Below are 17,108 nucleotides of genomic sequence, written 5' to 3' on the forward strand. Positions count from 1 at the left end.
TCTGTACATTTCCTTAGCACAGGCAGTACTTGTTTCCTGGAAAAGATGGAAGAGAAATGTGTATCCTGTCCTTAGGCCCTACCATATAAATCCCAGCAGTGCCTAGCAATCTTATTCTTCTCATGGGAGGTTAGACTCGAGTATTAGCTGGTTTCAGTCTCCAAATTAGGAATCTGCAAACAGGTTTTTAAAAGTACCATCTGTTCTGCAGCAATACTGAAGACAGATGGATATCCCCAGTGCCTCTAATGCCTAGGGCTAGTTCATCTTTCTGCTCAATGCAGTTTCTGCCACAGCAAATCAGCTACTATATGAGTAGAAAGGAGAAATAAGAAAACTGCTTTCATAACAGGGATAATATCACTATCCTCACCTCATTTCTGTGGTGATAAGACATATTTTGGAGGGGAACTGATTTGGCCTATGCTGCATGCTAAGCAACTACCCTCTGTGCCGTGTGTGTGTGTGTGTGAGAGAGAGAGAGAGAGAGAGAGAGAATAACGTAGCTGGAGTCGACGTACCATAGGTCAAGTTACCGCAAGGTCTACACCATGGGGGTTCGATGGGAGAAAATCTCCCATCGACTTACCTTACTCTTCTCGACTTACCTTACTCTTCTCGTCGGGGGTAGAGTACAGGGGTTGACTGGAGAGTGATCTGCAGTCAATTTGGCGGGTCTTTACTAGACCTGCTAAATTGACTGCCGGTGGATCGATCTCAAAGCGTCAATTCCCGCTGTAGTGTAGACCGGCCCATAGAATTGTAGCATGACTACACCACACTTTTAAATAATACTGCTACCCTGACATTACATTACAAAAGAAAGAAGCTGCAGTATGAATTGCAAAGATGATGATTGGCTGATTATGTGATTTTTTTTTTTTTCCAACAAGAAGAGAAGAAGCTCTCAGTAACAAGTCAGCTGATCGGATAGATTTACAAAACTACTGAATCTTATGACCAGCACAAAAACATCAGGTGGTATTTTACTAGCACAGCACATGTACTTGATTAGAATTTTGAAAGGCCAATTAAAAGTTTTAGATGCTTTGAAATACTGAGTGGCTAGTGAAGACAGTTTTGAAGAAGAGCCGGTATGGCAGATAGTGAATTTTAAAACAGTCCACAAAGTAGGATTGTGTCCTTCCAGCAGCAGTTTGAGGGTTTTCATACACACCTACCCCTCTGCTTATTGTTCACACTAAAGTAGTGTTTATTCAATGTTTTCAATTTAGATTTAAAAAGAATGTAACTTAAAAGTGCCAGTGGTGCTGCAAACCTCTGTTAAAGGGACTGCTGAGCTTCTGGGGATGAGAGGAGGGAGAAATGGTCCATATAGTCCAGGGAACCTTTCTTGTTCAGAGGAGGAGAGAGAGAGAAAAGTAAGAAGAACAGTACCAATCATCAGCTGGTATAATTTGGCCTAGTTCCGCTGAAATCAGCTTAGAATCTGGAATAGTCAGTATTAGGGAGTAAGAGTTTAGAACCAATCCTCACGTCCCATTCCACATTAAAATATAGTACCTCAAAAATGGCAGCCAAGCACAAGATATTTCAAAATCATTTTATAAGAAAACGAGCAACTGAAAACAGAAGTTTTAAAATGGAAATGTCACCTCAACCTTAGCTCCATTTAGTATTGTTGCTGTAATGGGGTAAAAATTAATGTGTCTCTGGATTATTTTATTCCAGCCCTAATACTGAATCTTGTGTTTATCACCCAAGAGATCTCCTGCTTTCTCCCTGATTTAAACATGCATCTCCCTAACCCCAGTTTACAGCTGTCATCCTTCCACAGGGGCTCCCTCTACCTAATGAAGGAAAGAGAATATATTACCTCCAGTGTGCTTCTAATCCCTGCTCGCCCAGCAAGAATAACATTTAGGGCTTCTGAATGACAATGCAGAGCACCACCATTGTCCTTGTGTGATATGTTAAGTTTTTATTGAAGAAATGCCCTGTTAGCTTTTTTTTACAAAAGCAACTTCTATTAGAGTATTGGTTTCTAACTGGTTAAGAAAGCTAAAACTGTAACTGTTTCACCAGGACCTGGAAATTTATCCTTTTCCTGTGGCTATCATGCTTCCAAAAGGTGCAAGATGCTGTAAACAGTAGACACTCACTGTTTTGCTCATTTTTGGTGTTCTTGGTTCTTACGATGGATGTGCTTATGCTAAAAAGATGCTTTATTTTATTCACAGGATGGGATCCGTCCTCTCAGCAGCAATCGCACTGTGGAATGCACCAACAGTAAATCAAAGACTGAGTTGGGTGTTTCAAGAGTTAAATCTTTTCTTCCTGTTCCCAGAAGTAAAGTCACCCAGCCTTCTCAGTACGCAAAAAAGCAGCAGCAGTAATACAAGGCAAATAGAGGCAGATGATGATAACTCAAAAGAAAAGATTTGGAATTTGCACAAAAAAATACAAATAGAAAAATCTAATAAATAGATCTGCCTAGCATACAGTTTTCAGTGTTCACGTAATCTCTGTATTAAAGAACAAAGAACTCAAATATGTAAATAATTTTTTTAAATTAAAATGGTTTACTTGTAATGTAATGTGTGTACGGGACCACAGTTTAATTTGTATGTAAATAAGATGTTCATAATGAAAATATTTTATTGCTTTAATCTGGAAATTATATTGATTTAAACTTAGTAGTGGAAAGTTATGCCAACCTCATAAATGGGTTTTCTAATATGGAAATTACTATTGCTTAAATGATTTTATTCAGGGGTATCACCACAGAAAAGTGTGTGTGTGTGTGTGTATATATATATACACTATATAAATATATTCTATGAAATTCATGTGTTGCATACAGATGAGTTGCACAATATGTTCAGTACTGGCTTAAAGCTAATGTACATGCATTTTAAAGACTGAACATGTTTTTATCTTCACTTAATGAAAAGTGAATGGAATGTGGCAATAATTAAAATGATTGGAAACTTAGATCAATTACTTTCAGCTACAAGCCATATTAAATATTTTGATTACCCCACAGTCTGCCTGCTGAAATGTGCTTTTGTTTCTCTCTTGCTTATTGTAGGCTTCATGTGTTGGAACTGTTATGAGTTTGCATTATGACTCCTATCTTTAAAAAAGAAAAGGAAGAGAAATTATAATGCAATAAATCAATTATTTCACACCACTTCCCACTCTTTGGGATGGTCGAAAATTTGCTCCTCTAATAATTGAGTTCTTAATGTATGATGTAAAACTTTTCTACTCTTTCAATAGCATTTTAAAAAATGAATCTAGGAAATGATGTTTGTTTTACCAAAACAGATGTTATTGAAAGAATTACAGCACAAGTTTAATTACACGGTTGTTCAGAGATAATGTATCAGCAATAACATGAATTACCATGTAATTACCATTTTTTATAGTGGATTTACTGTGTAGTTGCTGTGAAATAACATTTGAATTGCAGTTAACCTGAAATATTTTTTATCTCACTACAGACTTAAATTACTTTCCCATTAGAGGAACTGTGTATATGTGAAGGAAATATTCCATCTACCCACCCACTTTATGGTGGCCACAATTTATACTTGTGAATAGTAATAATGTGGATACAATCACTGTCTTGGTACCTTATTATCTAGTCGGAAGAGGAGGATACGTAGCTTCCTTAAGATCAGACCTCAGTGCCACCTGGTGAATTATCAAGAGGTTGCTTTAAGAGAGGTATGGGCAACATGCTCATCCCTGCGCCTTCCAAAAGAGCACTGTTCAAGTGAATTTTGGAAGGGGCAAGAGTTACATAAATGTATTCCTAGCACTTCACCACAATGAGTAAGGCAGCCATCCCAAACTCATGTCAATAAAACTTTTGTACTGCTCCATGTTTGTCTGTCTCTTGGTCTTGTGTGTGTATATTGTATCTGTATGAATTTAGAAGGATTAAATGGCTGATTTTATAGTTATCTCCTTTAAAATATATTCTGGGAGGAAATGCATAACTTTCAGCATTGTTGTCTTACAACCTGTGATGGGGTGTCCACGCCACACAAGGCCTGAGAGGGTTAAGGTGGTAAGGTTGGCCAATCAACTGCCTAGGCTGCACCTGAAAAAGGAGCCAGGGGGCAAGGATTAATTAGAGACAAGGCTCAGCTGGATAGGAATAGGAGGGGCAAGGATTAATTAGAGACAAGGCTCAGCTGGATAGGAACAGGAAGGGCCTGTATAAAGCCTAGGAGCTGACAGCCAAAAGGGACTGCAGGGAAGTAGTCTGCAGTCACTCCCTGAGAGAAGGGAGGTGTGTTTAGGGCTATAGAGGCAAGGAGCCTACAGTTACTCCCTGGGAGGAGGGAGTTGTGTGGCTGGCAAACCCAGAGAGGGTACAGAGCCAGAAAGGTAGAAAAGGATCAGGGGAGAGCAGCCAGGCATAGGATAATGTAGGCCTTGGCTGCGGAAGATAGGGCTCCTGAGCTGGAACCTGGAGTAGAGGGCTGGCCTGGGTTCCCGTACCAGGCACTGAGGAGGTGGCACAGACCAGGCCGTAGAGAGCAGACTGCCTGGGATGGTTTGCTCTGAAAGATACCCAGAAGGGGAGGACTGTAGTGACCTGGCCGGAGGGGCAAGTCACAAAGAGGAAGCTGCAGCTCCTGGAGTGAGAAGGAGCCACAGAGCGAGAGAGGACGACGGGTGGAGAGACCACCAGAGGAGGGCGCGGCACCTGGAAGGAGCTAATCCCACAGCAGCCAAGAGGAGGCATCCTTAGCGGTGAGTGGATCCCGTGACAAACCCCAGTGATGTATACATTCTTGTGCAGTAACAGACCTCCAGTGATTTCCAGTGAACACTCACCAAGAGTTTTCATATCTCCTGACCTTGTCCTCAGTTTGGGTGCTGAAAACAGGACATGTATCTGTTTAACCAGGACCGGCTCTAGGCATCAGCAAACCAAGCACGTGCTTGGGGCGGCACAATTCCTGGTGCGGCATTCCGAGAGCCGGCCCTGTGTTTACCAGCAACTGGTTTTCAGCAGCATTGATCAGCTGAAGATCAGAGGAATGTGCCTTAGCATCTAGCATCTGAGTACTGAAGCATGGTAATTATAGCTTACTCTGTGTGTGAAGAGTTGTTTGTAATGATCACACAGGATGCAGCATCGTGTTTGTTATAAATACAAACTGATTAAGAGAATTCTGCAAGAAGTCAGGGAGGTGAAAAAGGGAAGGAAAAAAACTAGGGTAGGGGCAACACCTAAGTTACAGCCTGAGCTAACTTTGCAGTGAGGACATATCCTAGAAGACAAAGACCTCTCCTTTAGGCCCTGAGTGATGACTGCAGGATCAGGGCCTTAGTTTGTATGTGTAGAGAGTAGAGCTGGGCGCATAACTGATTTTTCAGTTCAGCCAGCAAACTGAAAAATCTGAACAAATGCTCAGCTCAGTTTGGCACTTGCCTGGGATATAGGAGACCCAGGTTTGAATTCCCACTCTACACCAAGGACTTGAACTCAAGATCCCCACACCACCAAGCTATAGGCTATTCTGGAGCAGTTTGCTCTCAATCTTTCCCATTGAAGCTGTTCCACTTTGTATAAATATCTAAATATCCATTGGGCTAAAGAGAGTGAGAACAACTCTATGGTCTGTGGATTAAGGCATTCCTGGGAGGGGATGTGGTCTGGTGGGAGATGTGGATTCAAATCCCTCTTCTGAATGAGAGAGAGGGACGACTTGAGTCCACATTATCTACCCCCCTCCCAGGGAGTGCCTAAGGGTACGTCTACACAGGTCAGCTGACTCAGGCTCACGGGGCTCAGGCTGCAGGGCTAAAAATCTCTGTGTAGACATTCGGGCTTGGGCTCCAGCCTGAGTCCAAATGTCTACACCAGTGGCTCTCAAACTTTTTACCGGTAACCCCTTTCACATAGCTAGCCTCTGAGTGCGACCCCCCTTATACATTAAAAACACTTTTTAATATATTTAACACCATTATAAATGCTGGAGGCAAAGCGGGGTTTGGGGTAAAGGCTGACAGCTCGCGACCCCCCATGTGATAACCTTGTGACCCCCTGAGGGGTCCCGACCTCCAGTTTGAGAACCCCTGGTCTACACAGTGATTTTTCAGCCTTGGAACCCGAGCCCTGTGAACCCAAGTCAGCTGACCTGGGCCAGCTGCAGGATTTTTATCCCTGTGTAGGCATACCTTTAATCACCAAGCTATACAGACATTTTTATTCTCTCCTGGGCTTTAAACAGAAGAGCATAAGAACAGACTAGCCTATAGCCTGGTTCTTAGCCTGGGCAGAGACCTGAGTTCAACTCCCTGCTCCAGGGTGGGGATTCAAATCTGGGTCTCCCACATTCAGGCAAGTGCCCTAAGCACTGGGTTAAAGATTACAGCAGGACTGTGTGCATGCAGTCTTTGTCCCCCTCACCAAAAGAGTTTTTCCCAGCAAAAATTAATCAGTCAAACCTTAAATAGTTTCAGGTTGACTGAAACTGCATTTTTCAGCAAATAAACTATGAATCCAAACTAATTTGCCCTGCTCTAATAAAGAGAAGACTAACAGTTCTAACCTGAAATATCCGATTGATTTTAAGAAGGGGTGTCACTCATGAGAAAGCAGCCATGCAGTACAAGGAGTAAACATCTGCATAGGAGTGAAAAGAATTGTTTCAACTTTGACCACTATGTCCACAATCTTAAGGGGAAAAAATGTTATTGCTACATTTAAAAATGTCTTTTGGGCCTCTAATTATCTTCTCCTTCTGTGAGCCATGGTCCCTATGTGTATTCCACACGTGGGTATGCATGTGCATCAGATGCCTGAGACTGGAAATTCTTCAAAGCAGTGTCCATTGTCCTGCACATGTGCAGTAGCTCTCCTCACGCTCCTTACCGAGAGAATAAGAGGCAGTGCAGGCTGATGCCTCTCCACCACCTTCTTTCTGCCACCTGGCCTGAGTCGGAATAATGTTCTCCTTCACTCCCTTGTATAACCTGCAAAGACAGAAAATATTTTTAAGTAGTTATGTATTTTATAGGGCTGTCGATTAATCAAAGTTAACTCATGCGATTAACTCAAAAAAATTAATCACGATTAATCACAGTTTAAATCTTATTGTTAAACAATAGAATCCCAATTTAAATTTATTAAATATTTTTGGATGTTTTTCTATATTTTCAAATATATTGATTTCAGTTACAACGCAGAATACAAAGTGTACAATGCTCACTTTATATTATTTTTATTACAAATATTTGCACTGTAAAAATGATAAAAGAAATAGTATTTTTCAATTCACCTCATACAAGTACTGTAGTGCAATCTCTTTATCATGAAAGTGCAACTTACATATGTCGATTTTTTTGTTTGTTACATAACTGCACTCAAAAAACAAAAGAATATAAAACCTTAGAGCCTACAAGTCCACTCAGTCCTACTTGTTCAGCCAATCACTAAGACAAACAATTTTGTTTACATTTACAGGAGATAATGCTGCCCACTTATTTACAATGTCAGCTGAAAGTGAGAACAAGCGTTCGGATAACACTTTTGTAGCTGGCATTGCAAGGTATTTACATGCCAAATATGCTAAACATGTGTATGCCCCTTCATGCTTCAGCCACCATTCCAGAGGACATGCTTCCATGCTGATGACGCTTGTTAAAAAAAAAAGTGTTAATTTAAATTTGTGACTGAAGTCATTGGGGGAGGATTGTATGTCTCCTGCTCTGTTTTACCTGCATTCTGCCATATATTTCATGTTATAATAGTCTCCGATGATGACCCAGTGCATGTTGTTCGTTTTAAGAACACTTTCACTGCAGATTTGACAAACTGCAAAGAAGGTACCAATGTGAGATTTCTAAAGATAGCTACAGCACTCCACCCAAGGTTTAAGAATCTGAAGTACTTCCAAAATCTGAGAGGGACGAGGTGTGGAGCATGATTTCAGAAATCTTAAAAGAGCAACACTCCAATGCGGAAACTACAGAACCCGAACCACCAAAAAAGAAAATCAACCTTCTGCTGGTGGCATCTGTCTCAGATGATGAAAATGAACATGTGTCGGTCTGCTCTGCTTTGGCTCATTATTGAGCAGAACCTGTCATCAGCATGGATGTATGTCCTCTGGAATGATAGTCGAAGCATGAAGGGACATATGAATCTTTAGCACATCTGGCACGTAAATATCTTGTGACACCGGCTACAACAGTGCCATGCAAATGCTTGTTCTTGCTTAATAGTGCGATTAATTGCGATTAATTTTTTTAATTGATTGACAGCCCTAGTATTTTAGCTTAGTAGTTAAAGTTATAGTTAGCATAGAGTATTTCTTTTCCCCAGTTGGGGAACCCCTCCCTGGATCTGGGACTATGCCCAGAGTCCTGGGATTCAAGAATTGCTTCTCCTGCTCTCACTCCTTCTCCATCAGTGACCAACATTAATGGTGCCTGTAGTGTCTGGGTGAGGTGCATATCTCTGCAAAGTGCAACATCTGTCACTCCTTCCCATCCAGAACTCGAGAAGTCCGGGAGCTTTGCCTACAAAAGCATCTGATGGAGAAGGTTGTTAGGTCCCTTTCCGATCCGGGTAAGGGAGACCCCCCTGTACATCGACCTCAACTGACCAGCAGTGCCCCTCCAAGCACATGCCGTGGAATGGAGCTTTCAATATATAAGCCCAAGGACTCTTTTTTTTCTAGCACAGTGGCTTTCAACATTTTTTCATTTGTGGACACCTAAAAATTTTTGAATGGAGGTACAGACCCCTTTGGAAATCTTAGACATAGTCTGCGGACCTCCAGGTGTGTGCAGACCACAGGTTGAAAACCACTGTTCTAGGGCTTCCCATGAGAGTAGAGGGTGCTCTCATAGGCTCAAGGACAAATCGTCTTCAAGGACTGTCGATAACAAATGTACTTCCTCCCCAAGCCTCTCCAAGTTGGGTGAGATGTTGCATACAGAACCTAAGGAACTGGCTTTGCTAAAGACCCCCTAGATTGGAGGGCAAAGCGTGTAAAAAGAAAGATCCGCTGATTCCATCAGTCACCTCAGAACCCGAGCGTAGGACAGATGTTCACCAGCTCCATCTACAAGTACTGATCCAGACCCATCATCAGTACCGCCTCGTTCATCTAAAGACCATCCAGCTGCCACGGTTGCACCGGGTCCTTCAGACTTGACTGATGGAACCTCTTAGACACCAGGGCATATGGAGACATACAGAATACTGGAGGATATAGTCATTCCTTATCCACTGTCTCCACTTCTTTCCAGCCCGCCCTCCTAAGGAGTGTCCTGACTCTTTCTTGGGAGCATATATCAATGTCCCAGGAGCAGTCCAATTTCAAAACATCTGACAGGAGTGCCCTGGTACCAAAGGCATCATCGCTACCAGTGGAACAGTTCTTGGATGAGTCAGGGGAGATGGACGCACCAGTATCTCTGCGGACACGCTCGAGCCCCGAAAGATAGTTGTGAGGTTACTCTCGCCATTCTTCCGGATATGCGCCCCCCCCTCTGGGACTGCTGGTATCAATTCCCTTGGGGGTCCCCCTCAACTGATCGATCCCTCTTTCTGGCATTATTGGGGTCCGTGGGATTCTTATGGCAGGCATCCAGGCCCTTCTCAGAAGTTGTATCGCTCCTCTCCCTCTCACCAATGTGTTCCGTTAGTGTATGAGGAGGAAGGGCCAGAACCAGAGCTGCAGGTACCGATGGTTCCGATGGGTGCTTCTTCATCATCCCGGGATGACGTGGTGACTCCTTTTTTGCCTTCTCTGCTGGATGACCACCGCTAGTACCAGGAACTGTTACAAAGAGTTGCCAATGACCTACAGATCCCATTAGAGGAGATCCAGGACCCTCAATACTAGTTCCTGGACATCCTGCAACCTCAGGGACTGAGTAAGGTGGCCCTTCCAATCAATGAGGCCATACTAGAACTGGCCAGAGCAGTATGACATGCTGGGGCATCGTGTGCCCCGACACCACAAAGAGCCGAGAGGCGATACTTTGTTCCTGCTAAAGGAGTTGAATGTTTATATTCCAGTCTTGTCCCTAACTCGCTGGTGGTACAGGCAGCTACAGAAAGAGCTGAGCCAAAATTTTGAAGGTCTTTTCCTCCATAGGGGTGCAATTTCCTGGTGCTAATTACCAAGCTTTGTTAGCAAAATAGGACTTTAGTAACTATTCCAAGCTTGTGGACTTCAAAGATAAACTTCCCATGGAGGACAGGGCCCAATTTCAGTCTCCTTTAGAATAGGGGACATTAGTGGCAAAATTAGCCCTCCAGGCTGCAGTTGATGCTGTAGACCCAGCTTCCAGAATTTGGCCACTGGCTTGGTCATGAGAAGGGACTTTTGGTTGCAATTGTCAGGGTTTCCTAAGGAGGTCCAAAACATCATCCAGGACTTCCCTTTGACAAGTCCAACCTCTTTAAATGGGAAAATGAAGTAGTCCCTGCACTCACTAAAGGATTCAAGATTGACTCTGTATTTCCTGGAGATTTATACCCCAGTCTCCCAGGAGGAAATGGCCGCCCTTTAGATCAGGCCAACTTCCTGATGCTCCTTGTTACCAGAGCCCAGCTGAGCCTCTGCACAAATGTCACAGGATTCAGAGACCTTGCTTTTCAGCCACCTTTACTGTTACAGTTTCTGCTCTCTCTCAACCGTAGGCCAAAAGCCATTTTTGACATATTGCTCAAGACCCACGTACCACTGCTAATGACACCCATCTATCCCCCTGTTGCCTTTGAGGGCTGTCTTACACTCTTTGCCACAACTGGAACAAGATCACTATGGATAGTTGGGTTCTGGAGATTATCTGTCAGGGATACTCCATAGAGCTTCTCTCCTTCCTGCCTCACGAACCTCCTTCCAACTCCCTCTTCGGGGACCATTCTCACTAGGTGATTCTTCAATGGGAGGTGGAATCCCTTTTACACTCAGGGGCAAATAGAGCGCATCCCACCTCATCCGTCATATTCACAACTCCCTTGCAGACAAGCTAAGCAGAAGCTTTTTGGCAGACCATGGATGGGAGGTTTGTGACACAATCCTGAACAAAATATGTACATAGTGGGGTACTCCACTCTTTGCATCCCAAATGAACAGAAAAATCCCCATGTATTGTTACCAAAAAGCCACAAGTCACAACTCCCAGGACGATGCTCTTCTGCTGTCTGGGACAAATGGCCTCAGATATGCCTTTCTTCCCATTCCCCTACTTCCACAAGTCATGGGGAAGATATTCAAAACAGAGCCAACATCATTCTCCAAGCTCCCTACTGGCCCAAACAGTTCTAGTTCACGGAACTTCTAACAAAGTCAGCCTGCCCACCACTCAGGATCTGCCCATTCCCAGATCTTCAAACCCAGGACACGGAAAAGTCAAGCATTCCAGTCTGGGCTCACTCCACCTCATGGCCTGGTGTTTAGATGGGTGTCGGTAATAGAACACATGCTCTGCCCTCCTATTCAGAAGATCCTTAACCAAAGTAGAAAGGAATCTACTAGAACCTGCTATCTGGCCAAATGGAGATACTTTTTGGCTTGGGCACAACTCCACCAATATTCTACAGGTACCTTAAGCATCCCAGTTGTCCTGGATTATCTTCAGTCTCTGAAGATGTCAGGTGTAGCTATTAGTTCGCTGTGCGCACACCTACTGCTGCAGAACATCTACAGAGCGGCCACCTGGAGTTCTAGTCACACATTCCTGACACACTATAGTTCATGCCTTGGCTGTGGATTCAGCAGTGGGATCAGCAGTATTGCAGCCATCCCTGCTACCCACTTCCTTGCATCCACCTCCAGTCTGAACACTGCTTGCCAGTCATCCACATGTGGAATATATGTGGGGACCATCACTTGAAGAAGTGGAGCTTACTTGCTGTAACTGGAGATTCTTTGAGATATGTGGTCCCTATCAGTATCCTATTACCCTCCCTCTATCCCCTCTGCTTTGGATCCTGTTGGACTTGCGGTAAGAAGAGGAACTGCAGAGGTATCTGCCTGCACTGCCCCTTATATCCTCGGCTCGGAGCATGAGGAGAGCTATTGCGCATGTGCAGGCCAACGGACACTGCTTTGAAGAATTTTCAGACTCGGACACATGGTATATATATGCATACAGATAGGGACCACACCTCCCCAAGAACCTCCAGTTACAGTAAGTAACCTCTACTTTGTCTACTGCTTTAGGCTTCCTCCCAGCCACTGCTTTTACCTACTTGCCCTCCTATTTCTTCCCACTGTGAGTTTTCAGTTCTCAGTGCAGTCACAGACTGCACTATCTCCTTTGAGCTTCATGTGTCTCTGATCTTATCTTGCAGTATTTGTAACTCTCCTGTCTTGACTGAATCTCTTAGCTGCGGTGGTGTATTTGTTTAGCTCCCTCAGTTATAATCTTATGTCAGGTCCAACCCTTAAAATGATTTAACCCACACTTCTCTGACTTTGGATTATCCTGATACAAAGCTGACAGTTCTTGTTCTTCATTGGAGAAACTGGAGTTCATGGAGGGAGATGAGGCACTGGAAAGGTTTCTGGCCTTTTTGGTGTTTGTGCTTAATGTGTACCTCCTTTTTGTTCTAGTCTAATATATATATATATATATATATATATATATATATTATTTATTTATTTATTTTCATGCTCCTTTTTCCAAAACTGTATGTTTCACCAGGACTATGTGTGCGTTTCCACATCAGAGCCTTAGCCTAGCGCTCTCCCCCTCCCCCACTGCCCTGGTAAAAAACCCCTATTTCAAACTGGTAATTTGGATAAGAATGATTATTTTAGGATTAAACTTTCTATGCTTGATCTCTGGGAGCAAATGGTTTCTCTTTCCCTCCCAATTAAAGCTTGGGGAACTGGAATTTGAGTTATTATCCTACATGAAAGAGGTTTTAAGTAGGTAGTGCTGCACTGTGCGCGTGTGGGGAACAGGGAAGATAGGTCCCAGCTGGTGATACTCCTTCCCTCTCCAGGGCCCCTCTGACCCAGCGCAGTGCAGGGAGACCTCCCTTCTGGCGACCTGATCAAACCCTCGGACCACTACCCCTTCCTGCTTCTCCACGTGGGCACCAATGATACTGCCAAGAATGACCTTGAGCGGGTCACTGCAGACTATGTGGCTCTGGGAAGAAGGATAAAGAAGTTTGAGGTGCAAGTCATGTTCTCGTCCATCCTCCCTGTTGAAGGAAAAAGCCCACGTAGGGACCAGTGAATTGTGGAGGTAAATGCGTGGTTACGCAGGAGGTGTCAGAAACAGGGCTTTGGATTCTTCGACCATGGGATGTTGTTCCAGGAAGGATTGCTAGGAAGAGATGGGAATCCACCTAACGAAGAGAGGGAAGAGCATCTTTGTAGGCAAGCTTGCTAACCTAGTGAGGAGGGCATTAAACTAGGTTCGCTGGGGGATGGAGACCTAAGCCCTGAGGTAAATGGGGAAGTGGGATACCGGGAGGAAACACAGGGAGGAGGGTGAAACAGGGGAGGCCTCCTGATTGATACTGAGAAAGTAGGTCAATCGGCTAGTTATCTTAGGTGCCTGTACACGAACGAAAGAAGCCTGGGAAACAAGCAGTAAGAATTGGAAGTCCTGGCACAGTCAAGGAACTATGATGTCATTGGAATAACAGAGACTTGGTGGGGTAACTCACATGACTGGGGCACTTTCATGGCTGGGTATAAACTGTTCAGTAAGGACAGGTGGGGGAGAAAAGGTGGAGGAGTTGCACTGTATGTAAGAGAGCAGTATGATTGTTCCGAGCTCCAGTATGAAACTGGAGAAAAGCCTGTTTCGAGTCTTTGGGTTAAGTTTAGAGGCGAGAGCAACAAGGGTGGTGTTGTGGTGGGCATCTGCTATAGACCACCAGACGAGGAGGATGAGGTCGAGGAGGCTTTCTTCGGACAACTAACAGAAGTTTCCAGATCACAGGCCCTGGTTCTCATGGGGGACTTCAATCACCCTGACATCCAGGGCTGGCCTTACCTCAAGTGCCAGACTATGGGCAGGCACCACTAGGCCCAGAGTTGCAAAGTTTTGGCCCAAGCAAGGGGACATGGGGGCATCATTTGAACTCCCCGCCTCAGGTGCCAAAATATTGTGGGCCGGCCCTGCTGACATCTGCTGGGAGAGCAATACAGCAGTGCACAGACAATCCAGGAAGTTTTTGGAGAGTGTTGGGGACAACTTCTTGGTACAAGTGCTGGAGGAACTAACACAAACAAAATTGGTAGGGGAAGAAGTGGGTGGCAACCTTGGCAGCAGTGACCATGAGATGGTTGAGTTCAGGATCCTGACAAAAGGAAGAAAGGAGATCAGCAGAATACAGACCCTGGACTTCAGAAAAGCAGACTTTGACTCCCTCAGGGAACTGACAGACAGGATCCCCTGGGTGGCTAATATGAGGGTGGGATGGGATCCCCCCCAGGGTGCAGCTTGGGACCGGGATGCAGCCTGGGACTGTGCCTCCTGAACTCTCCCCAGCCTGGGCTGTCTATCACAATGCCTTGCTAGTGACCAGCAGCAACCCCTCTAGGAACTGTGATCACTCAGCACAACTGCATGTGGAGTCCCACACCCAGCATGAATGCTCCCAGAGCCACTCATGAATCACATGGAGAAAGGCACCAGCCAAATCTCCCCAGTTCCCAGCACTGTACCCCAGGAATATGCCATCTTGCACTGCTCAAAATGGGCAGTGCAAATGTATTAATTGGTTCACCACTTCATCAATGGAAAGTGGACATACACCAGCCTTTGCAAACCTGAACAGATTTGCCCCAAACTCACAAACTCACTGGTACAGATAAACAATTAAACAAATGTATTGACTATAAAAGATAGATTTTAAGTGATATTAAGTGATAGGCAAAAAGTCAGAGTTAGTTACCAAAATAAAATAAAATATAAGCACGCAGTCTAAACTCTCAACCCTATTAGACTGGGCAACATCTAGATTAAGCAGTTTTTCTCACCCCACTGGATATTGCAGTCCTTAATATACAGGTTTGTTCCTTAAACCTGGACCAATCTCCTCTGTTGGAGTTTTGTCGTCTTCTCAGTGTCTAAGGGCTTGTCTACACTTACATTTTATAGCGCTCTAACTTGCTGGCTCAGGGGTCTGAAAAATCACCCCCCTAAGTGCAGCAAGTCTGAGCGCTTTAAAGCACTAGTGTAAACAGTCTCCCAGTGCTCGGAGCTAATCCCCTCGTGGAGGTGGATTACCAGGAGCACTGGGAGAGCTCTCTCCCAGCACTCATGCGTGACCACACTCGCACTTCAAAGCGCTGCCGCAGGAGTGTTCCCGCAACAACGCTTTGAAGTTTCCAGTGTAGCCATGCCCTTCGTTGCTTGCAGCGAAAGTGGGGGCAAGAGAAGGGCCCAGTATGTGTCTGCTGTTTTATACCCTCAGTCCATGTGCTTGGGGAGCACAAGTCCGGTCATGTCTGGGGGGCATTGCTGAGTCTCTCCAAGCAAAGTTGAGCAATTTCCCTGGTGTGACCTCATGCAGGTGAGTCATTGCATTGTAGCTCCCTTGCTGGACAATGGCTGTTGATGGGTTGTTTGACACCCCGCCCAGGCATTGGTTACTTTCCTTGCTGTTGCCTCTGGATAGCTATCATCTGGCTGATTCCCCAATTTACAGCATGTTTTAGTGACCACCATACAACACAATTCTCTTAACTTCAATATGCATTAATGATACACATATATGGATAGAGAAATGACTTTCAGCAGATCATAACCTTTCCCCTGATACCTTACAAGGCATGCTTTATATGTAAGATCACAATTATATGAAAATGAGGAATATGGGGGTTACAGTATGCTCCCCCAAGGTATAGAATGTCACAGAGGGGGAAAGGAGTCCAGGAGAGCTGACTGTATTTTATTGAGGGCGCAGGAACAAACCATCCCAATGTGCAGAAAGAATAGCAAATAAGGCAGGCGACCAACTTGGCTTAACAGTCAAATCTTCAGTGAGCTTAAACACAAAAAGGAAGCTTACAAGAAGTGGAAACTTGGATGACTAGGGAGGAGTATAAAAATATTGCATGCAGGGGTGTAATCAAGAAGACCAAAGCACAATTGGAGTTGCAGCTAGCAAGAGATCTAAAGGGTAACAAGAAGGGTTTCTACAGGTATGATAGCAACAAGAAGAAGGTCAGAGAAAGTGTGGGACCCTTACTGAATGGGGGAGGCAACCTATTGACAGATGATGTGGAAAAAGCTGAAGTACTCATGCTTTTTTTGCCTCGGTCTTCACAGACAAGATCAGCTCCCAGACAGCTGCACTGGGCAGCATAGTATGGGGAGGAGGTGAGCAGCCCTCAGTAGTGAAAGAACAGGTTAAGGACTATTTAGAAAAGCTGGACGTGCACAAGTTCATGGGGCCGGATGCAATGCATCCGAGAGTGCTGAGAGAGTTGGCTGATGTGTTTGCAGAGCCATTGGCCATTATCTTTGAAAACTTGTGGCAATCGGGGGAGGTCCCAGACAACTGGAAAAAAGGCAAATATAGTGCCCATATTTTAAAAAGGGAAGAAGGAGAATCCAGGTCAGCCTCAGTTCTGTCCCCGGAAAAATCATGGAGCAGGTCCTCAAGGAATCAATTTTGAAGCACTTGGAGGAGAGGAAGGTGATAAGGAACAGTCAACTTGGATTCACCAAGGGCAAGTCATGCCTGACCAACCTGATTGCCTTCTATGAGATAACTGGCTCTGTGGATATGGGGAAAGCAGTGAATGTGATATACCTTGACTTTAGCAAAGCTTTTGATACAGTCGCCCAAAGTATTCTTGCCAGCAAGTTAAAGAAGTATGGATTGGATGAATGGACTATAAAGTGGATAGAAAGCTGGCAAGTCATCGGGCTCAACGGGTAGTGATCAATGGCTCGATGTCTAGTTGGCAGCCAGTATCAAGCAGAGTGCCCCAGGGGTTGGTCCTGGGGCCGGTTTTGTTCAACATCTTCATTAATGATCTGGATGCTGGGATGGATTGCACCCTCAGCAAGTTCGTGGATGACACTAAGCTGTGGGGAGAGGGAGATATGCTGGAGGGTAGGGATAGGGTCCAGAGTGATCTAGACAAATTGGAGGATTGGGTCAAAAGAAATCTGAG

The 17,108-nt window shown here is 44.6% G+C and overlaps 1 protein-coding gene across 1 annotated transcript in view; it reads left to right on the forward strand.

The window, feature by feature from the left end:
• The window catches only part of CTTNBP2 (cortactin binding protein 2), a 178,873-nt gene extending 176,516 nt beyond the window's left edge, over positions 1 to 2,357 (forward strand). The window contains exon 22 of the mRNA XM_065423243.1: positions 2,202 to 2,357. Within this exon, the coding sequence (XP_065279315.1) occupies positions 2,202 to 2,357 (156 nt within the window). The remainder of the gene's footprint in view (positions 1 to 2,201) is intronic.
• Positions 2,358 to 17,108: the final 14,751 nt, after the last annotated feature.

This window comes from Emys orbicularis, chromosome 1 (assembly GCF_028017835.1).
Source record: "Emys orbicularis isolate rEmyOrb1 chromosome 1, rEmyOrb1.hap1, whole genome shotgun sequence".
NCBI lineage: Eukaryota > Metazoa > Chordata > Testudines > Emydidae > Emys > Emys orbicularis.